Source organism: Brassica napus, chromosome C9, assembly GCF_020379485.1.
Source record: "Brassica napus cultivar Da-Ae chromosome C9, Da-Ae, whole genome shotgun sequence".
Taxonomy (NCBI): Eukaryota; Viridiplantae; Streptophyta; class Magnoliopsida; order Brassicales; family Brassicaceae; genus Brassica; species Brassica napus.
In genome coordinates this window covers 20,587,231-20,602,175 of record NC_063452.1, presented here as the reverse complement: position 1 = coordinate 20,602,175, position 14,945 = coordinate 20,587,231, and the positions used below count along the sequence as shown (strand labels likewise).

The 14,945-nt window shown below is 32.1% G+C and overlaps 3 protein-coding genes across 4 annotated transcripts; 1 reads left to right on the top strand and 2 right to left on the bottom strand.

Moving 5' to 3' along the window:
- Positions 1-2,255: 2,255 nt before the first annotated feature.
- LOC106418490 (protein N-lysine methyltransferase METTL21A) lies at positions 2,256-3,779 on the bottom strand. The gene is made up of 2 exons (XM_013859214.3): positions 3,009-3,779; positions 2,256-2,916 (listed from the first exon to the last, which is right to left on the bottom strand). The coding sequence occupies exon 1, from the start codon at positions 3,777-3,779 to the stop codon at positions 3,090-3,092; it is 690 nt and encodes a 229-aa protein (XP_013714668.1). The 3' UTR covers positions 2,256-2,916; positions 3,009-3,089.
- Positions 3,780-3,830: 51 nt separating this feature from the next.
- On the top strand, positions 3,831-5,820 carry LOC106418489 (protein ECERIFERUM 16). 2 transcript variants are annotated; one of them, XM_013859213.3, is made up of 5 exons: positions 3,831-4,083; positions 4,182-4,628; positions 4,713-4,828; positions 4,911-5,015; positions 5,101-5,820. In XM_013859213.3, the coding sequence occupies exons 1-5, from the start codon at positions 3,867-3,869 to the stop codon at positions 5,632-5,634; spliced, it is 1,419 nt and encodes a 472-aa protein (XP_013714667.1). In that variant the 5' UTR covers positions 3,831-3,866; the 3' UTR covers positions 5,635-5,820. The 2 variants fall into 2 exon arrangements, with proteins under 2 accessions (XP_013714667.1, XP_022565782.1); XM_022710061.2 differs by having other exon boundaries at positions 3,940-4,083; positions 4,277-4,628.
- Positions 5,821-13,654: 7,834 nt separating this feature from the next.
- On the bottom strand, positions 13,655-14,668 carry LOC106418533 (fasciclin-like arabinogalactan protein 13). The gene has a single exon (XM_013859257.3). The coding sequence runs from the start codon at positions 14,518-14,520 to the stop codon at positions 13,771-13,773; it is 750 nt and encodes a 249-aa protein (XP_013714711.1). The 5' UTR covers positions 14,521-14,668; the 3' UTR covers positions 13,655-13,770.
- Positions 14,669-14,945: the final 277 nt, after the last annotated feature.

Below are 14,945 nucleotides of genomic sequence, written 5' to 3'. Positions count from 1 at the left end.
ACTTTAATGTACATGTGGATATCCTAACTGTGGACATCGTATGTATTCAATTAAATAGACATTATATACTTTAATGTACATGTGGATATCCTAACTGTGGACACCGAAACAAGAAAAAACAAAATGATTATACGATTTCTATGTTTTTCTTACAAAATATATAAGTACATATGCATAAGCATGTACATGTATGTCTTTGTGAAATTAATGTTAACAAAAAACATTTAAATGAAAAAAGATGAAAAACTGTGTACACATATTTTTTATTATCCACATGTACAATATTTTACCAAAAAATTACATGTACACCAATTTAAGTGTACATTGTATAACTAACTATATTCAATGGTTTAGAATATTCTTTTTAGTTAATTTATATCATTTTAGTTTCATTTAAATTCATGTACTCACTGTAAAATATTTCATCAAAACCATATATCATTTTTTAGGTAGAACCATGAATCTTACTTTGAAACTCAACCATAAGCCCAATTTTTAACTATTTTACATATGTGTCCACTATGTTACATTTATACTATCAAATAATAACAACATGTACACATGTTTTATTATCCACATGGATACTATGTTCGGATGTCCACATGTACACCAAAATAACAAATATCCATCTATATATATATATAAAAAGGGTTTGTTTCTCTCTTGTTGTGCTACGTCAGCATCCACGTCAAAAAGTCAAGCTTTGTGAACGTGACACGTGTCCAACGAATTAACAACATTATAACTTCCAAATATGTGGCGGTTGTGCTGGAAGCTGTTAGAGCGGTGGGGACAACTGTGGCAGTGCTAGAGATCATTGTGGCTCATGTGTACATTGGCAGTTGTCATTCAATTTGCAAGTTTCAATAGTTACGCGTTTGTCACAGCGTACACATATATTTCATTGTCCACGTGTACAATTGTTTTACCAAAAATTGCATGTACAATAGTTCGTTTGTATACTTCATAAATTATGATATATGATGAATTTGAGGGTCGTGTTTGAGTTTATTTAGATTATTTTAGGTTTTATATTTAGATGTATATAGCATTTGTTAATTCATGAAATGATGCAAAAGCTAAGCAAAATCATATAAATGTGCACTAAAGATTAAGAGTTTAATATTTGATGTTATGCATTCCGTAAACCGTTTGTTTATGCATTCACGCACCCGAGTTCGAAGCTCTATTGGTGTTGGTGATTTCTTTTGCTTTTCTTTAATGAAGGGTATAACTGTAATTTTTCCATCGTCTTCCTCATTTACGGTTACGAATACTGCGACGCAAAACCCAGCCGCATCCTTTATTTGGAAATCATTGACATCATCTTTCTCTATTTTCTTGACCTAATACTAATATATCTAACAAATATTGGTTGATTATTAACCTAAAACAGATGAAAAACAAGTTTTGCCAAAGTTTCTGAGTTTGTCCAATTCAAACCAAATCGCGACGGTGCTTGAATGTGGAGTGCAGCGGCTCAGGCATCTTTGCCCTCCGTGGTTAGGCTTGCCCGCATTCAAGCTCGTGGCTCAATCACATTCTCGACGGAGAGTTTTGACAACGGCTGAGATCGTATTGTAGAAATTGACGACAGCTGAGATTTTGTTGTAGAAATTTACGATGGCTGAGATTTACGGAGGAGTGCGATTGAAGAAAATACAGAGGCGGAAATGATGAAGAAGATGTTGATGGTTAGAAGTTTTGATGGCGTAGACATGGTTGATAGAGAAAGTTAAAAGAGAGAGGGAAAGAGAAAGTGGTGTTTAAAGATATAACTAGAATAGTTAAGAGACAAAGAGAAAGTTGAGAAAAAGTGTGTGAGGAATGATATGTGTCTTAAAGTGTAATAAAGAAGTGAAAATGTGACTCAAAGTGTAAATGTTTCATAATGGTAAGTATAAACAGGGCCCCCGTTTTTGTTGTTGTTTATGGCCCCGAGTAATTCAGGACCGCCCCTGCATAGACGTCTCCAAAGATCAGTTAATGCTGGTCTCCATGGTTTGGTACTTTGTCTCCATGCCTAGAAACTTGTTGTTTGTGCTGATCGAGAGATTTTGCAACTTATTTTGAACAAGTCCTAGTCCCGACTCCAAAGCTTTGAGATGCTCATTTGTGGTACCCATAGGTGGTGGATCGATTTGGCGAAGAACACAGAAAAAAAAAATTGGGACCAAAAGTCTTACTCTGATACAAATTGATAGCGATGACTTTTGGTCAAAGCTTGAGCACAATGTAGTTGAGCAAGTTGAAAGAAAATAAGAACACGATACTTTTTGGGCAATTGATATTTTGCCTCTTTCAGGCTTTTCATTGACTTTTAAAGAAACGAAACAAAGGTTGGAATCATTGATTCCTACAATACTAAAAGTGAAAAGTGGGAGTTAAGGTTTCTAAACTATAGGATGACTTAGTCTCCCTTATTAACAACTAAATGAAACGCCAACAAGTAGAATAAAGACTTAAATTACTTTCATTCCAAGGCACCAGATCAAACCAATAATTGATTTACTGCAGACAGTTACGGTTTGGGACTGTTGCTCGGTTTGACTTCCTGCAAACTGGTTATGCGACTCCGTCACAACTCATCTACCATCGAATCAGATGGACATGACAAACACACAACTTGACACAATTGCATTTCACTCTCATCATTCTTTTCTTCCGAGTAAGGCTGGGAATCCCATCGTCTCCAAATAACTGTACTTGCTAATCTCCCACAAGGTCACTCTTGTGATGTGTTCAAATATTTACACGGTATCATCAACAATAATCACTCCATGTTCTTCGGCCAAAACCAAATCAAGCCTCAAATGAACTACTCTTCTCATGTTATCACTCTTATCCCAAAATAGAATTCCTCCGAATGAATCACCTCCAAAAGGACATTAGTCGTAGTTGGCGAATACCCATCGCCTAAACATACACAAAACATAATCCAACCCGTTCAATGATTCTGTTATATATAATAAAGTCCGTGTACTAATTTAGGTCCAAATAGAACTTACTCGAAACCGATGGCAAAAAGTAAGTAAAAAGAAAAGTTACATCCAAATTTTGTAAAGGTTTTAACAGAAACGAAACAGGTTTCATTCTGATTCACTCTTCGCCTTCTTTCTGAAGATGTACACGTCAGCTTCCTCATACGCGTATTCAGGATGGAGATGCTCATGAGGAACCTTGTCGATCTCAAAAACGACGCCGCACAGCTCCCAGAATAGCTTATCCGCTTCCGGCGACCTAACCTGATAACCAAGCAGCACAGCGCCGTCTTCCTTCATCAGCGACTCCATCGCCGTCACCAGATGCCCCACCGATTCCTCGATGTACACAACATCGGCCGCGATGACCAGATCGAAAGGCGGATTCAGCGCCGAGATCTGATCCCGATTGTTCCAGCAAACGATCGAGGTTTTTAGATATTTTCCGAGCGCCGCCTTGTTCCGTTTCAGGTTGTGCTTGAGCGCCGGCATGACCTGAACCATATCGGTGAGCACGATCTCCGTAAGGCCTAGCAGGTGAAACGCCATGCCGGCGACTCCGCATCCGGTGCCTAGCTCGACGGCGCGACGGCCGCGGAAATCGAGGAGTTCGGCGTACGGATTTGGAGACGATGGTGATGAGTCCTCCACGGTGGACCAGCGCTCGGCGAACTTGGCGAGAACTAGAGAGCAAGGCCATACGGAGGTTCCGACGTGCATCGTGGCATTGTCTTGCTGGATTGACAGCTGTGTGCCGTTAACTGTTAGCTCGATCACCGGAGAGTCTGTGAACTTCATTTCTCCTTCTCTTCCCCCTTTCTTTTTCCCCGCCCGTCGAGTATACTTTCACATTTCCTGGAAGCTAGGGCTACGTCACCAAAGCTAATGTCATGCCACATATTGCATGGGCCCGTTTACGTGTTTGATAATGGGCCTCAGAGCCCAATTAAATTTGTGTCTCTCAACACGGTGTCGCGCGTAATCGAATCTCAATCTCGCATGTCGCCGATTACTTCTTCTCTTGACGCTGTGCATATAGTCCCTCTCTCTCTCTCAAGCAAAGCTTCTTCGATCTTCCCCAGTACAGTTTTTCGGTATAAAGGTAAGGCTTTATCAATCTCAGAGTTATGAGGAACGAAACAAACAGATTGATAAATCCGAATTGATATATTGAAAACCCCCTTTTCTTTGACTGTTTAGATTTGAAATCGAGATTCTCACCGAAGAGATCTGGTTCAACCACAGAACCTGCAATCTCTCACGTTGCTTTTGATCCTTTGTTTGTTAAAAAAAAGGATTGTTCTGCAATGGACACAAAAGCTCTGGCGAAATCGAAGAGAGCTCACACTCAACACCACTCCAAGAAATCACATCCGCTTCATAAGCCGAAAGCTCTAGAGAAAGGGCAAGTAAACCAACCAAAGAGTCCGGTTCAATCTCGTCGTGTTTCTGCACTACCGTCGAATCTGGACCGGTACGATGATGAACCCGATCTCGGTTTGTCGACTAATCAACCCGCGGATGTTATTGTGCCGAAAAGCAAAGGAGCTGATTATCTGCATTTGATATCTGAAGCCAAAGCTGAGTCTCATTCAAAGATTGAGAACGATTCAGATTGTTTATCATCGTTAGATGATCTTTTGCACGGTATGGACTCTCAATCAAGAACCCATTGTCTATGTTCCTGTTGATTTATTTGTTCTGTTTTTTTTTTTGATTGAAATCTTGCAGATGAGTTTAGTCGTGTAGTTGGATCTATGATCTCGGCAAGAGGGGAAGGTGTGCTTTCATGGATGGAAGACGACAACTTTGTTGTGGAAGAAGATGGATCAGATTCATATAATGAGGTAGTAATAAGACTCTTGTTTTTTTAGCTAGAATAACTGTTAAGTACTTGCTTATCGTCTCACGGTTAGTAAAAATTTTCAGCCTGGATTCCTTTCCTTGGATCTAAAGGCACTGGAGAAAATGCTAGAGAAAGTGGAGGTGCATGAGAGGCTCTACATTGAAGCTGATCTTTTGCCACCCGAGCTGGTATACTTGCTGGATCTGAACCATTAGCTATAAACAAACCATTAGGCTCTGTATTTGACAGATTTGATGTTTTTGGACTGTGCAGTGTACAGCCCAATCAAAAGTGAGCCAAGATAAAGAACTGTATTGTTCCCACACTTCCCAAGACGAGGAAGCTGTGACAACAAGTCTGAATAAGCTGGTTCAACAAGAATCAAGTGGAAAGATTGACCCACAGGGAAAATCATCATCAGCTTTGAAGGACATGCAAACACTTACTGGCCAGCCAGAGATATCTTCAGAAGTTGAAGCCGACCTAGATTTTCTTCTTGACTCCTTTAGTAAAGAGCCTAAGCCAGTGGCCAGCGCCTCAAGTACATCCAGTCAGAATCCTTCTGTCCAAAGATCTTCAGCTTTTGAAACTGAGCTGGATTCTCTTCTCAGCTCTCACGGTGGCGCAGAACCAGCGAACCCATCTGATCAAAAGCTTACCACGGCGGATTTCGATGACATGCTTGATGATTTGCTCGAAAGTACTTCAGTAGCAACCAAACCACAGGAGAACCAGACCCCTTTGTCGTCGACAGTTGGAAAATCCAAAGTTATAGAGGAGTTTGATTCTTGGTTAGATACGATTTGATTTATGTGTTTAGTGTAATACTTTTTTTTATTCCCAGGCAAATGAGAATCTACTATGTAGTCTATAAAAAATCGTTGGGGCTTAGGTAATCCTTGTTTGCCGATCTAGCTATGGTCTGAGCATTCTCTCTTCCAGCTTAGGTAAACCTTGTATTCTAATTTTTAAATCAAAAGATCGTTGAAGCTTTTTGGCCGACCTATCTATAGTAAGTCTGAGCATTCTCTCTTGCAGCTTCAATCTTCTTTAAAGTGATGAAAGCTTCATTGTTGGCAATAGCTTGGGCCGCTTGGCCAATGAGTTGAGCATCTATCAGTGAAATTACAAAGTTGTGGTAGTATTTAACAAAATGCTTCTAAGGAAATAGAAACAAAACCAGTACAACTTCCTGGCTAGATCAATACTCAATTATGGGATTGAGCACAAATGTTCTTAATTTGATATTACTAGAGTATATTTGTAAGAAAACAAAAAAATGCTTCTCTATTTGATATTACTAACTACTTACTTAAATAAACATTTTTGTTATCGTGAAAAATAAACAATATTTTTATATCGAGAGATTTATATTTAGATTAATTCATGTGTTCTTTTTCAATAGGGTAAACAAAATAAACGCTTATGTATAATTCCAATAGAATATTATTTATAAAATAATTGTATTTTTGTTTAAAAATAAATAATTATTAAATATTAAGAGACATCTCTATAATAATATTTGAGAAGTCAGTTTCTTATGTGTTGTTCTGACATTAACTCTCACGATGGTTGATTACATTGATACCCTTAATGAATTAAAAATATTAAATACTATTATTTATTTTTTTATTTAGCTTCCTTTTAAAAATTTCCAAAAACATATACATATAATAAAAAAGAATTTTTTAATAAAGTTAAAAAAATGAATTGAAAAACGAAAAAATGAAATACTTTTGAAGGAAAGTTCACAAAATAGTAATATTACAATTAAAAAATATTTTTAAATAACATAAAATATACTTTTGAAGTAATAAAATACTTTCTTTGTATCTATATTTTCTTAGATGAAAAATATAAATTTGTATATAATGTGATTTCATTAAAAAAAATTTACACAGATAATTTTGATATAAGAAAAATAAATAATATTTCTTTTAAAACATAATTTTAAACAATACAAAAAAAATTCAAAGTAACAGAAATACTCTTATATATCTATGTATTTTACATATAAAAGAAAAGTTCACAAAATAGTAATATTACATTTAAAAAATATTTTTTAAATAGCATAAATATATTTTTGAAGTAATAAAATACTTTCTTTATATCTATATTTTCTTAGATGAAAAATATAAATTAGTTTATAATGTGATTTCATTAAAAACAATTTACACAGATAATCTTGATATTAGAAAAATAAATAATATTTCTTTAAAACATAATTTTAAACAATACAAAAAAAATTCAAAGTAATATAAATACTTTTATATATCTATCTATTTTTTTAGATGATTACATAAAATAATTAAGTAACATAAACTGATATATGTTTAATTGACTAAAAATAGTTTATAATTAGTATTATTGAAGTGTTTTATTTATTTTTCATATATTTAGTTGACTATAATATCTTCCAAAACAAATATTCTATGGATTAAACCAGTCAATAATCGATTTTGTAGACTATTTACTCAAATCTAAATATCTAATCTTAACAAACCAAATATGAGTACTATTGAAAAAAAGCAGAAATGGTAATTAATAATTCTTTTTTAAGACGTGCCAATCAAGCAGTTGAGAATATTTTGTACTGATTCCTTTCATATTTTCTCAATCGCGCAAACCATATAAATACCTTCTATTACGTGAAACTCTATTGTTTTTCATAAAGAAAAAAAAAACAAATCATGTCTAGCAAAACAAGTATTACTCTTCACAAGAATCTCAAGCCATATAAAATCGGATGGCCCATTCAAGTAATTTTGCATTGTGGAAACATAACACCTCCTAGAGGAGAATCTATCATGACTGTTGGTTTTCTTTTTAGCGGTGGAGTGATCTTTGACAAGAAGCTATGGGGTAGAAAGAGATGAATCGAAAAGATGAATAAGTTAAACTTTTACTAATCGACAGAAATATATCAAACTCAGAAAATGGTTAGATATGTTTGTTTATTTTTATTTATATAAATATCTATAAAATGGTTATATACATCAAACCCAGAAAATGGTTTTAGTACAAATATTTATATAAACCACTATTGAAAGAAAAAGAAATATTCTAGACTAATCTGTCATAGATCAATTTTTCATCAGCTTCCAAAGAAAATAAAACATATAAGCCAGAGCAAAACATAATTTACACTGGGACTTTTAAGTACAGGTAACAATTGATTACTAGTCCTCCAAACCAATATTCTCGCAAGTTAAAATCACTCGAGTTTTAACTTTTCATTTCTATACTCACGATTAATATACTCCCAAATCTGTAGCAGAACCCTTAAACTTTCAGGTGAATTTGTGAGATGACCAAGTTTGGGAAATAAACCAAGTGAAAAGCATTGATTTTGACATAATGTATTATCTAACAATTGTGTTTCATTTCCACCGGTTTTACCCTTGATTCTTACAAGTTGTCAGTGTCTTAAAGATGTAGAGATGACGTTGACAAAATCCAAGTATAGATACTGCACCATGGTCTTCAAGTCTATATTGTAACTCATCATCATTAATAAAGACTAAGCAAGTCATTTTGAGTCTTTCTCTTAGTCTTTAGTCTCCATGATCTCTTAGTAGTCTCTTAATCTCATTTTCTACTCTTATCTTCTCCAAATCTATTATAATCTTTCCTAAATACTCAGATTACTCTAAACATTACTAAAAGTGATATGGTATCAGAGCCAGGTTAGTGAGAACCTGAGTTCGTGGTAGACTCTTTGAAGATTCAAGATTGAAGCTTTAAAGAGTTTGGTTGGTGTTCTTGCGTTCTTGGGAGGTTTTGGGTATTGTCCGAGTTCAAAGACTAGTTTTTTAGTGTGTGTTGAAGCTGTGAGGTTGAAGACCGATGCAGTGAGTGTTCTTACAAGTTTTCTAACTCAAGATCCAGTTTGTAAAGTCTAGAGAAGTCATCGTTCATCATGGAGATAATCATAAGAGAAAAAGCAAAACTTATGTATATTCTTGCCATTAAAAAAAAAATCAAATACTGAAAACTTAATGCATTATAGAATAAAAATCTCTTCTTTCCTCAATATTCCAACAAATGAAAGCTGTGAAAAACTCTATCTTGTTGTTTAGGAGGTGGTCTCGCCGCTTTTGGCAATAGCCTTCCTTTCTTCTCAAACCATTCCGGTTTAGTCAATGCCCTCAAGCCCAGTTTGTTGTAATACACCCTCCTCACTGATCCTCCTGCTGCTTCCACCACTTCTTTGGCCCTAACAGTCACTCTCGAAACCTGTAATTAAACATGCCATTTCCAATTAAATAATATCGATAAATTATATTTTACTTATATAATATTATTTTCAAATACAATCACAATTTTGTTTACTGTTTATTTTTAAGAGATATTAAAAACTAAAAAAAATTATTTCAAATAGTTACAAAATAGTTTAATGAGGTAGATATATTATATTTTATCATTATAAAAGTTATTTGTTTTCTTAATATTAAATTTTCTTTTAAATTTTATGTTTTTATGTTTGTAGAACTTAATACTGTATAACCATAATCAAAATATAAAAGCAAATCTGAATTCTCATTTTTAAAAATATTTAAAATGAATTTCAGTTTCCATTCAATAAATAAAAGACATAAAGTTATTTAAAATTTATAGAATATTTTAATTATTGTAAATATTAATATCTGTTCATGAGCTTCCAAAAATGTATCACCTACGTATGTATGCAAGTTCCTATTGAGCATCGCTTTATTTAATAATATTTTTTTTAAAACATCATCATATAATTTGATAAATATTATGAAAATACATGCACATTTAAACGATAAATAAAATTGATTTTATTTGACTTAATTATAATATAAATAAGTATACTTCATTTTGAATTTGAAAGAATATATGTAACTCAATATACTCACAACATGAGTGAATCGACTAATCCAACTTATATCTAAAATCATAGATTTTACTACGATAAGAATATATAATTTTATAAGAATAGTAACTTATTTTATAAATATATATCATAGGATAACTGTTGACAAAAAAAAAAAATCATAGGATAACTAAAATCATATTAAAAAAAAAATATTAACCCACTGTTACAATTTAGTTCTTTTCTAAAATTTATATATATGCATGATACTTCAGAATATTATCGTTATATTAATTTATGTGATTTGGAATCATACACTTTATTTTATTTTTTTATTTTATTTTAAACACAATATTTCTTAAGTTATACATAATCTTCATAAAATATATTTACATATCTAAGACAACAACCACCTAAATGCAAATAAAAAACTAATAAATTTTTTATTATATTTAGAATAATAAATATTATAGTCGATGCAATCCAAATTAACCAAATGATAACTAAATCGATTGTAAAACAACAAAACCGGTTAGATATATATAACATATATAAAATCAATTGTATTAATAAAGTAGTATAATATTATAAATATAAATGATGCATAAAAATTATAAATTAATTTAAAATTAAAAGTAAATGTCAATCAATTATTATAATATATTTACTTTATAAATATTTATACCCGTACATGAGCACGGGAAAATCACCTAGTTTGTAAATAACTCACAAAATTCGTAATTAGCAAGTAATAGAATGAGACAAATAATTTACGAGTCATTCTTAAATAAATATTTGAAATAAGAAATACCTGATTTTAATAAATCAGAGTACAAGTCTAAAATTTTAATATTTATACAAAGCAATATAAGTACAATTTTAAGTATCCGGTTTGTGCCTACCTAAGCTCGGCTGAGAATCATCACTTCTCTTGTCTTGCTCGGCCTTTTCGATTATGAAGTTAGCATATAAGTACAGCTTCGTCAGCTGCATCTCATTGCCTCAGTTGAATCAATAAACTAGTTACTAAACGTTAGAGTATCATCATCAATGGTCTTTCGTAAGGTTTTTCACCATAAAATATAAATATGAAAAAAAACAAAAAAAAAAAATGAATGAAGTGAGTTAAAAATAGTGTTACTTTATGAATGGTTTAATTTGTTTTATATTTAAATTTAATAACACAAATAAATTATTTTTGTACTTTATAGATAAGATATTCTTCTTAGCTTTGAGATGGAGACATCTAGAAAATGTTGAACATATATGCTAGCTTTGTCATAATCTTGGGTATCTCCCTGCACAGCCTGTAAGTAGGAAGATACTAACTTCTCTTTGAGTGATGAGCTGGCCTGCATTATATTATTTTTAGAAAATACTAAAATTCTACGTAACTAGAGAAATGTAAATAATCTGTCAAAAGAAAATCATACATAAAAATGGAAATTCCTAAATTTAAAACCAAATCATAACAGGACTTGTATCAGTTTTTGACCTAGATTTCTTTTTCTCGTAAAAGATCTATAATTTGGTTTACATGTTTGGTTTTTAGTTATTTATCTCATTTGTATTATACACTTGAAGTTTATTTGACGTACTAAGAGCGGATTTTACCGAAACTAACTCTTCAAATTGACAATAAGCAAAGAGGGCTACCTAGCTAAATAATGGTAATTATTGTCTTGTTACCATAAAAGTTCTTAAGAAATTTAGTTTCATAAAGAGTGTCATTTGACAATTTTTATACCTATTTAAAAAAATTGAAATGCAATTATGTTTTTATCACTTACAACTATTTAAATAATTCAATTTGAACAAAATAAAATTATTTATAAATTCAATACATTTTATCATTAATATTAAAGTAAAAATACTAAAAAACTAATGGGGATGTATTCAATTTAACATTTGATGTGATTTGATTTTTAATGGAGTTTTAGATGATTTCAATAAGTTGCAGAGATTTAAGTGACTTTTGTTAAACTACTCTAGAATATCACCTAAAACTATGAGATTTGAGTTTTAATTTTTTTAACTAAGAAATCATACCCAAACACCCTAAAATCACCTGAAAACTTTAAAACTCCACAACTTAAAATATTTTCAATAACAGTGAATTTCAGAGTACTTTAAGAAATGTCTAATTCAATAACAGTAGATTTTAAATGAGTTTTTAAAATTCATGTTTCAATAACAGTGGATTTGTCATTTTAATACAAATCACCTGAAACTCTCAGTTGAATACATCCCCCTAAGTGTTTTGCCACACATACGGAAATATCTTCTTACGAATATTTATTATCTTTTTGTTTTATTAATTCAAAAATCAGCATGAGAAGTTATTATTTATGTTTTAAACATTTTAAATCAAACATAAAATTATTTATATATGACAATTTTTTCATTAAAATATATTTGCTTATTATTGTGTTGAAATTTAAAAACAACTCACATATTAAAAATATTTTAGAAAATCTCTCTATAAAAATGTTTTGCTTGGTTAATATTTAATTATAAATTATTTTATATCTTAACTTTATCACTTTTATAATATAAGAATATTATTAAGGATAACAATACAATAGATAAGAATTATTTTTTCTTTTAAATATAATATTATTAATATAAAATTTGTTTTTAATTATATAATAAATTATATATAAAATTTATTAAAGGTAACAACGACATTAACCACTATGACTTTTAACGTGAAAGCTTAAAGGACAAAAATCAATTCGCAAATAATATATAGATGTCTATTATTATTATTATTTTAAAATTATTTAGTATATGCGTATGACTTTAGTATTTTTTTTCTATTTAAACATCGTATTTTGTTATATACACATGTTTAGTAGATCAAATTGTTGTATTACAATTTTTCTGTACACTATATATATTATATAGAAAAAAAATCTTAAAAATCATTCAATATTATCTTTTCAGTTATATAAAATTAAGAATTTTACTTGTTTAATATTTATTTATGTGGTTTCTTTTCTATAATTTTAAAATTTTTATTAAAATATTTTTCAGATAACAACACAAAATATATAGAAATTATCTTCTTTGAAAATATATATAGGAATTATCATTTTATTTTAAAATATATTTTTTAGATTTTGGATAATTCCTATTATAATTAATTTTAGTCACTTATATCTTAAAAAATTAAAATTCGTTTTTATTTTGTGACTAATATATATGTTTTAATCATTAAGGTATAAACGATATTAACCACACTAATTTTTAACTCGAATGCAAAAATTACTTCGCAAATAATAGTATATATAGATTAATTTTAAAAGACACATTTTATGTCCGTTGCAACGATTGTTCTCAATTGGTGAAGATGGTTTCGGAACCAGAAGAATGGCCAGCGTTTGGGTGTTATCTCGCGGACGTCAAAACTTTAAAAGACCGCTTCCTCAGCTCAGAGCTCATTTGTGTACATTGAACGAAGAATTTACGAGCGGATAGTCTAGCACGCTGTGCCAGAAAACAACCGTCTTTCATCGTTCACATGGATGCAGAGTTACCTTCATGGTTTACGAGTCCTTATGAGTATGTATACATCGATGCGAAAAAAAAAAATCAAAAAAGACATCTTTTATGTATAATCTTTGTTAAACATAGAGAATCACCTACAGTGAAAATATAACTTTCTTCAAACTTCAAACAAGAATATTTTGATATAGTTAGTGACTTAGTGTGTCAATGTGTCATAAAAAACCGGTGATGATACGTTTAGTTTTCTTTGTATTTTATCTGTTGAATTTCTATACTGACGTAATATTAATAGGATCATGTTACGAAAAAAAAAACCCAAAGTTGAGATTCTTTCTGATTGCTTTTTATGGTTTTCTGGTATTACGAGGTTCCTCTCTTCTCCGGTTCTCCCTTTCTACACTCTCCTCTTTTTTAGTTAGTTCAACCAAAAGATTGCTATTGATTTTTCCCTTCGATTTTCTTACCAAGTTCACAGCAGCATGATTTAAAATAACAATATCTTATTTCAGTTTTCAATCCATGCATGATGCATCATATTTAACAAAGAAATTACTTATTACACAACCACACAATGAAATAAAAAATATGGCACCAAATCAAACGATGAATTTTAAACATAACATAACAAGTCCAAGACCAAAGCCTAATCCAACGTTCATCTCACCGGACCCAGACTTCTCGGACGGAACCGCCGCTTTCTTAGAGGAGTCGTCTGAGTCATCGGAGACAGCAGGTGATTTGGATTTTGGACTAGGCGCCACCGGTGAGATCTTGTGTTCTCCAAACATCTCTTCAGGCAACAATACCATGTCCACCACGTAAACCGCAAGTGGACGTTCTTTTCTTAATGCATTACTGACACGTGTCTCGATGACACCGGTCGATACGTTGACTTGGTTCCCTTGACCGGTGAAGTTAAGTCCGTATACCGCTCCACCGTCTCGCCCTGTAGCTTGTGTTCTGACAGGGTTACTTACGGAGAGAAGATCATCCATTGTGTAGAACTTGGGACTAACATGGTAAAGAATGAGCTTGACTTGGTCGTCAGGGCTTAACTTGTTTAGGGTTCCCGGTTTAAGGTTTTGAAAAGCGTTGTCTGTTGGTGCGAATACGGTCATGCCTTCTGATGAACTGTTGACTTGGATGTTGATTTGTTTTCCGATTTGAGTTGTGTTTAAAAGACGGATAAAAGTAACGAACTGACCGCCTTTTTCTAGGATAGCTGTGATGTTGATGGGACCGGCAGGGCCAGGAGCAGGAGCTGCGGGCTGAGCAGTTACCTCCGTGGAGAGGAAGATGGCGGCGAGGAGGAGGAAAGGAGCTAGAGTTAGATGAATGGTTGCCATTGCGTTTGAAGTTTGAGTTTATGCGTAGATGGGAAAGTGAGGTTGGAAGTTATGTGACTTATATGGATGAGAAAAAAATGCTTTACTGATGAGCTGTGGCTTAGTTGGAGTGAGATATATTTGGCTAATAAGCCATTTTGGTTAACATTTGCCGACAAAAATCGGATTCTCTATGCAATTATATATTTGATCATGAATTTATTAATAAATAATATAATTCGTTCTCCTTTTAACAGCTCTGCATAATTCGTTTGTGTGATCGCAATCTGCATCGATTTTAAAAATACATAAATGAAATTTAATCAAGATATGTGAGAAATTATATGAGCTGCTTAAAATTGTGATGAATGAATTCTAGCTTTAACATATATATATACAAACACAATTCATATCTACTTTGTATGGAGTTAACAACGAAATCACAA

Excerpts from the sequence above, each read along its gene's own strand:
- LOC106418490 (XM_013859214.3), bottom strand. The coding sequence starts at position 3,779 with ATGAAGTTCACAGACTCTCCGGTGATCGAGCTAACAGTTAACGGCACA.
- LOC106418489 (XM_013859213.3), top strand. The coding sequence starts at position 3,867 with ATGTCATGCCACATATTGCATGGGCCCGTTTACGTGTTTGATAATGGG. Across the intron at positions 4,084-4,181 it reads TACAGTTTTTCGGTATAAAG|ATTTGAAATCGAGATTCTCA; the intron begins GTAAGGCTTTAT and ends TTGACTGTTTAG. Across the intron at positions 4,629-4,712 it reads GTTAGATGATCTTTTGCACG|ATGAGTTTAGTCGTGTAGTT; the intron begins GTATGGACTCTC and ends GAAATCTTGCAG.
- LOC106418533 (XM_013859257.3), bottom strand. The coding sequence starts at position 14,520 with ATGGCAACCATTCATCTAACTCTAGCTCCTTTCCTCCTCCTCGCCGCC.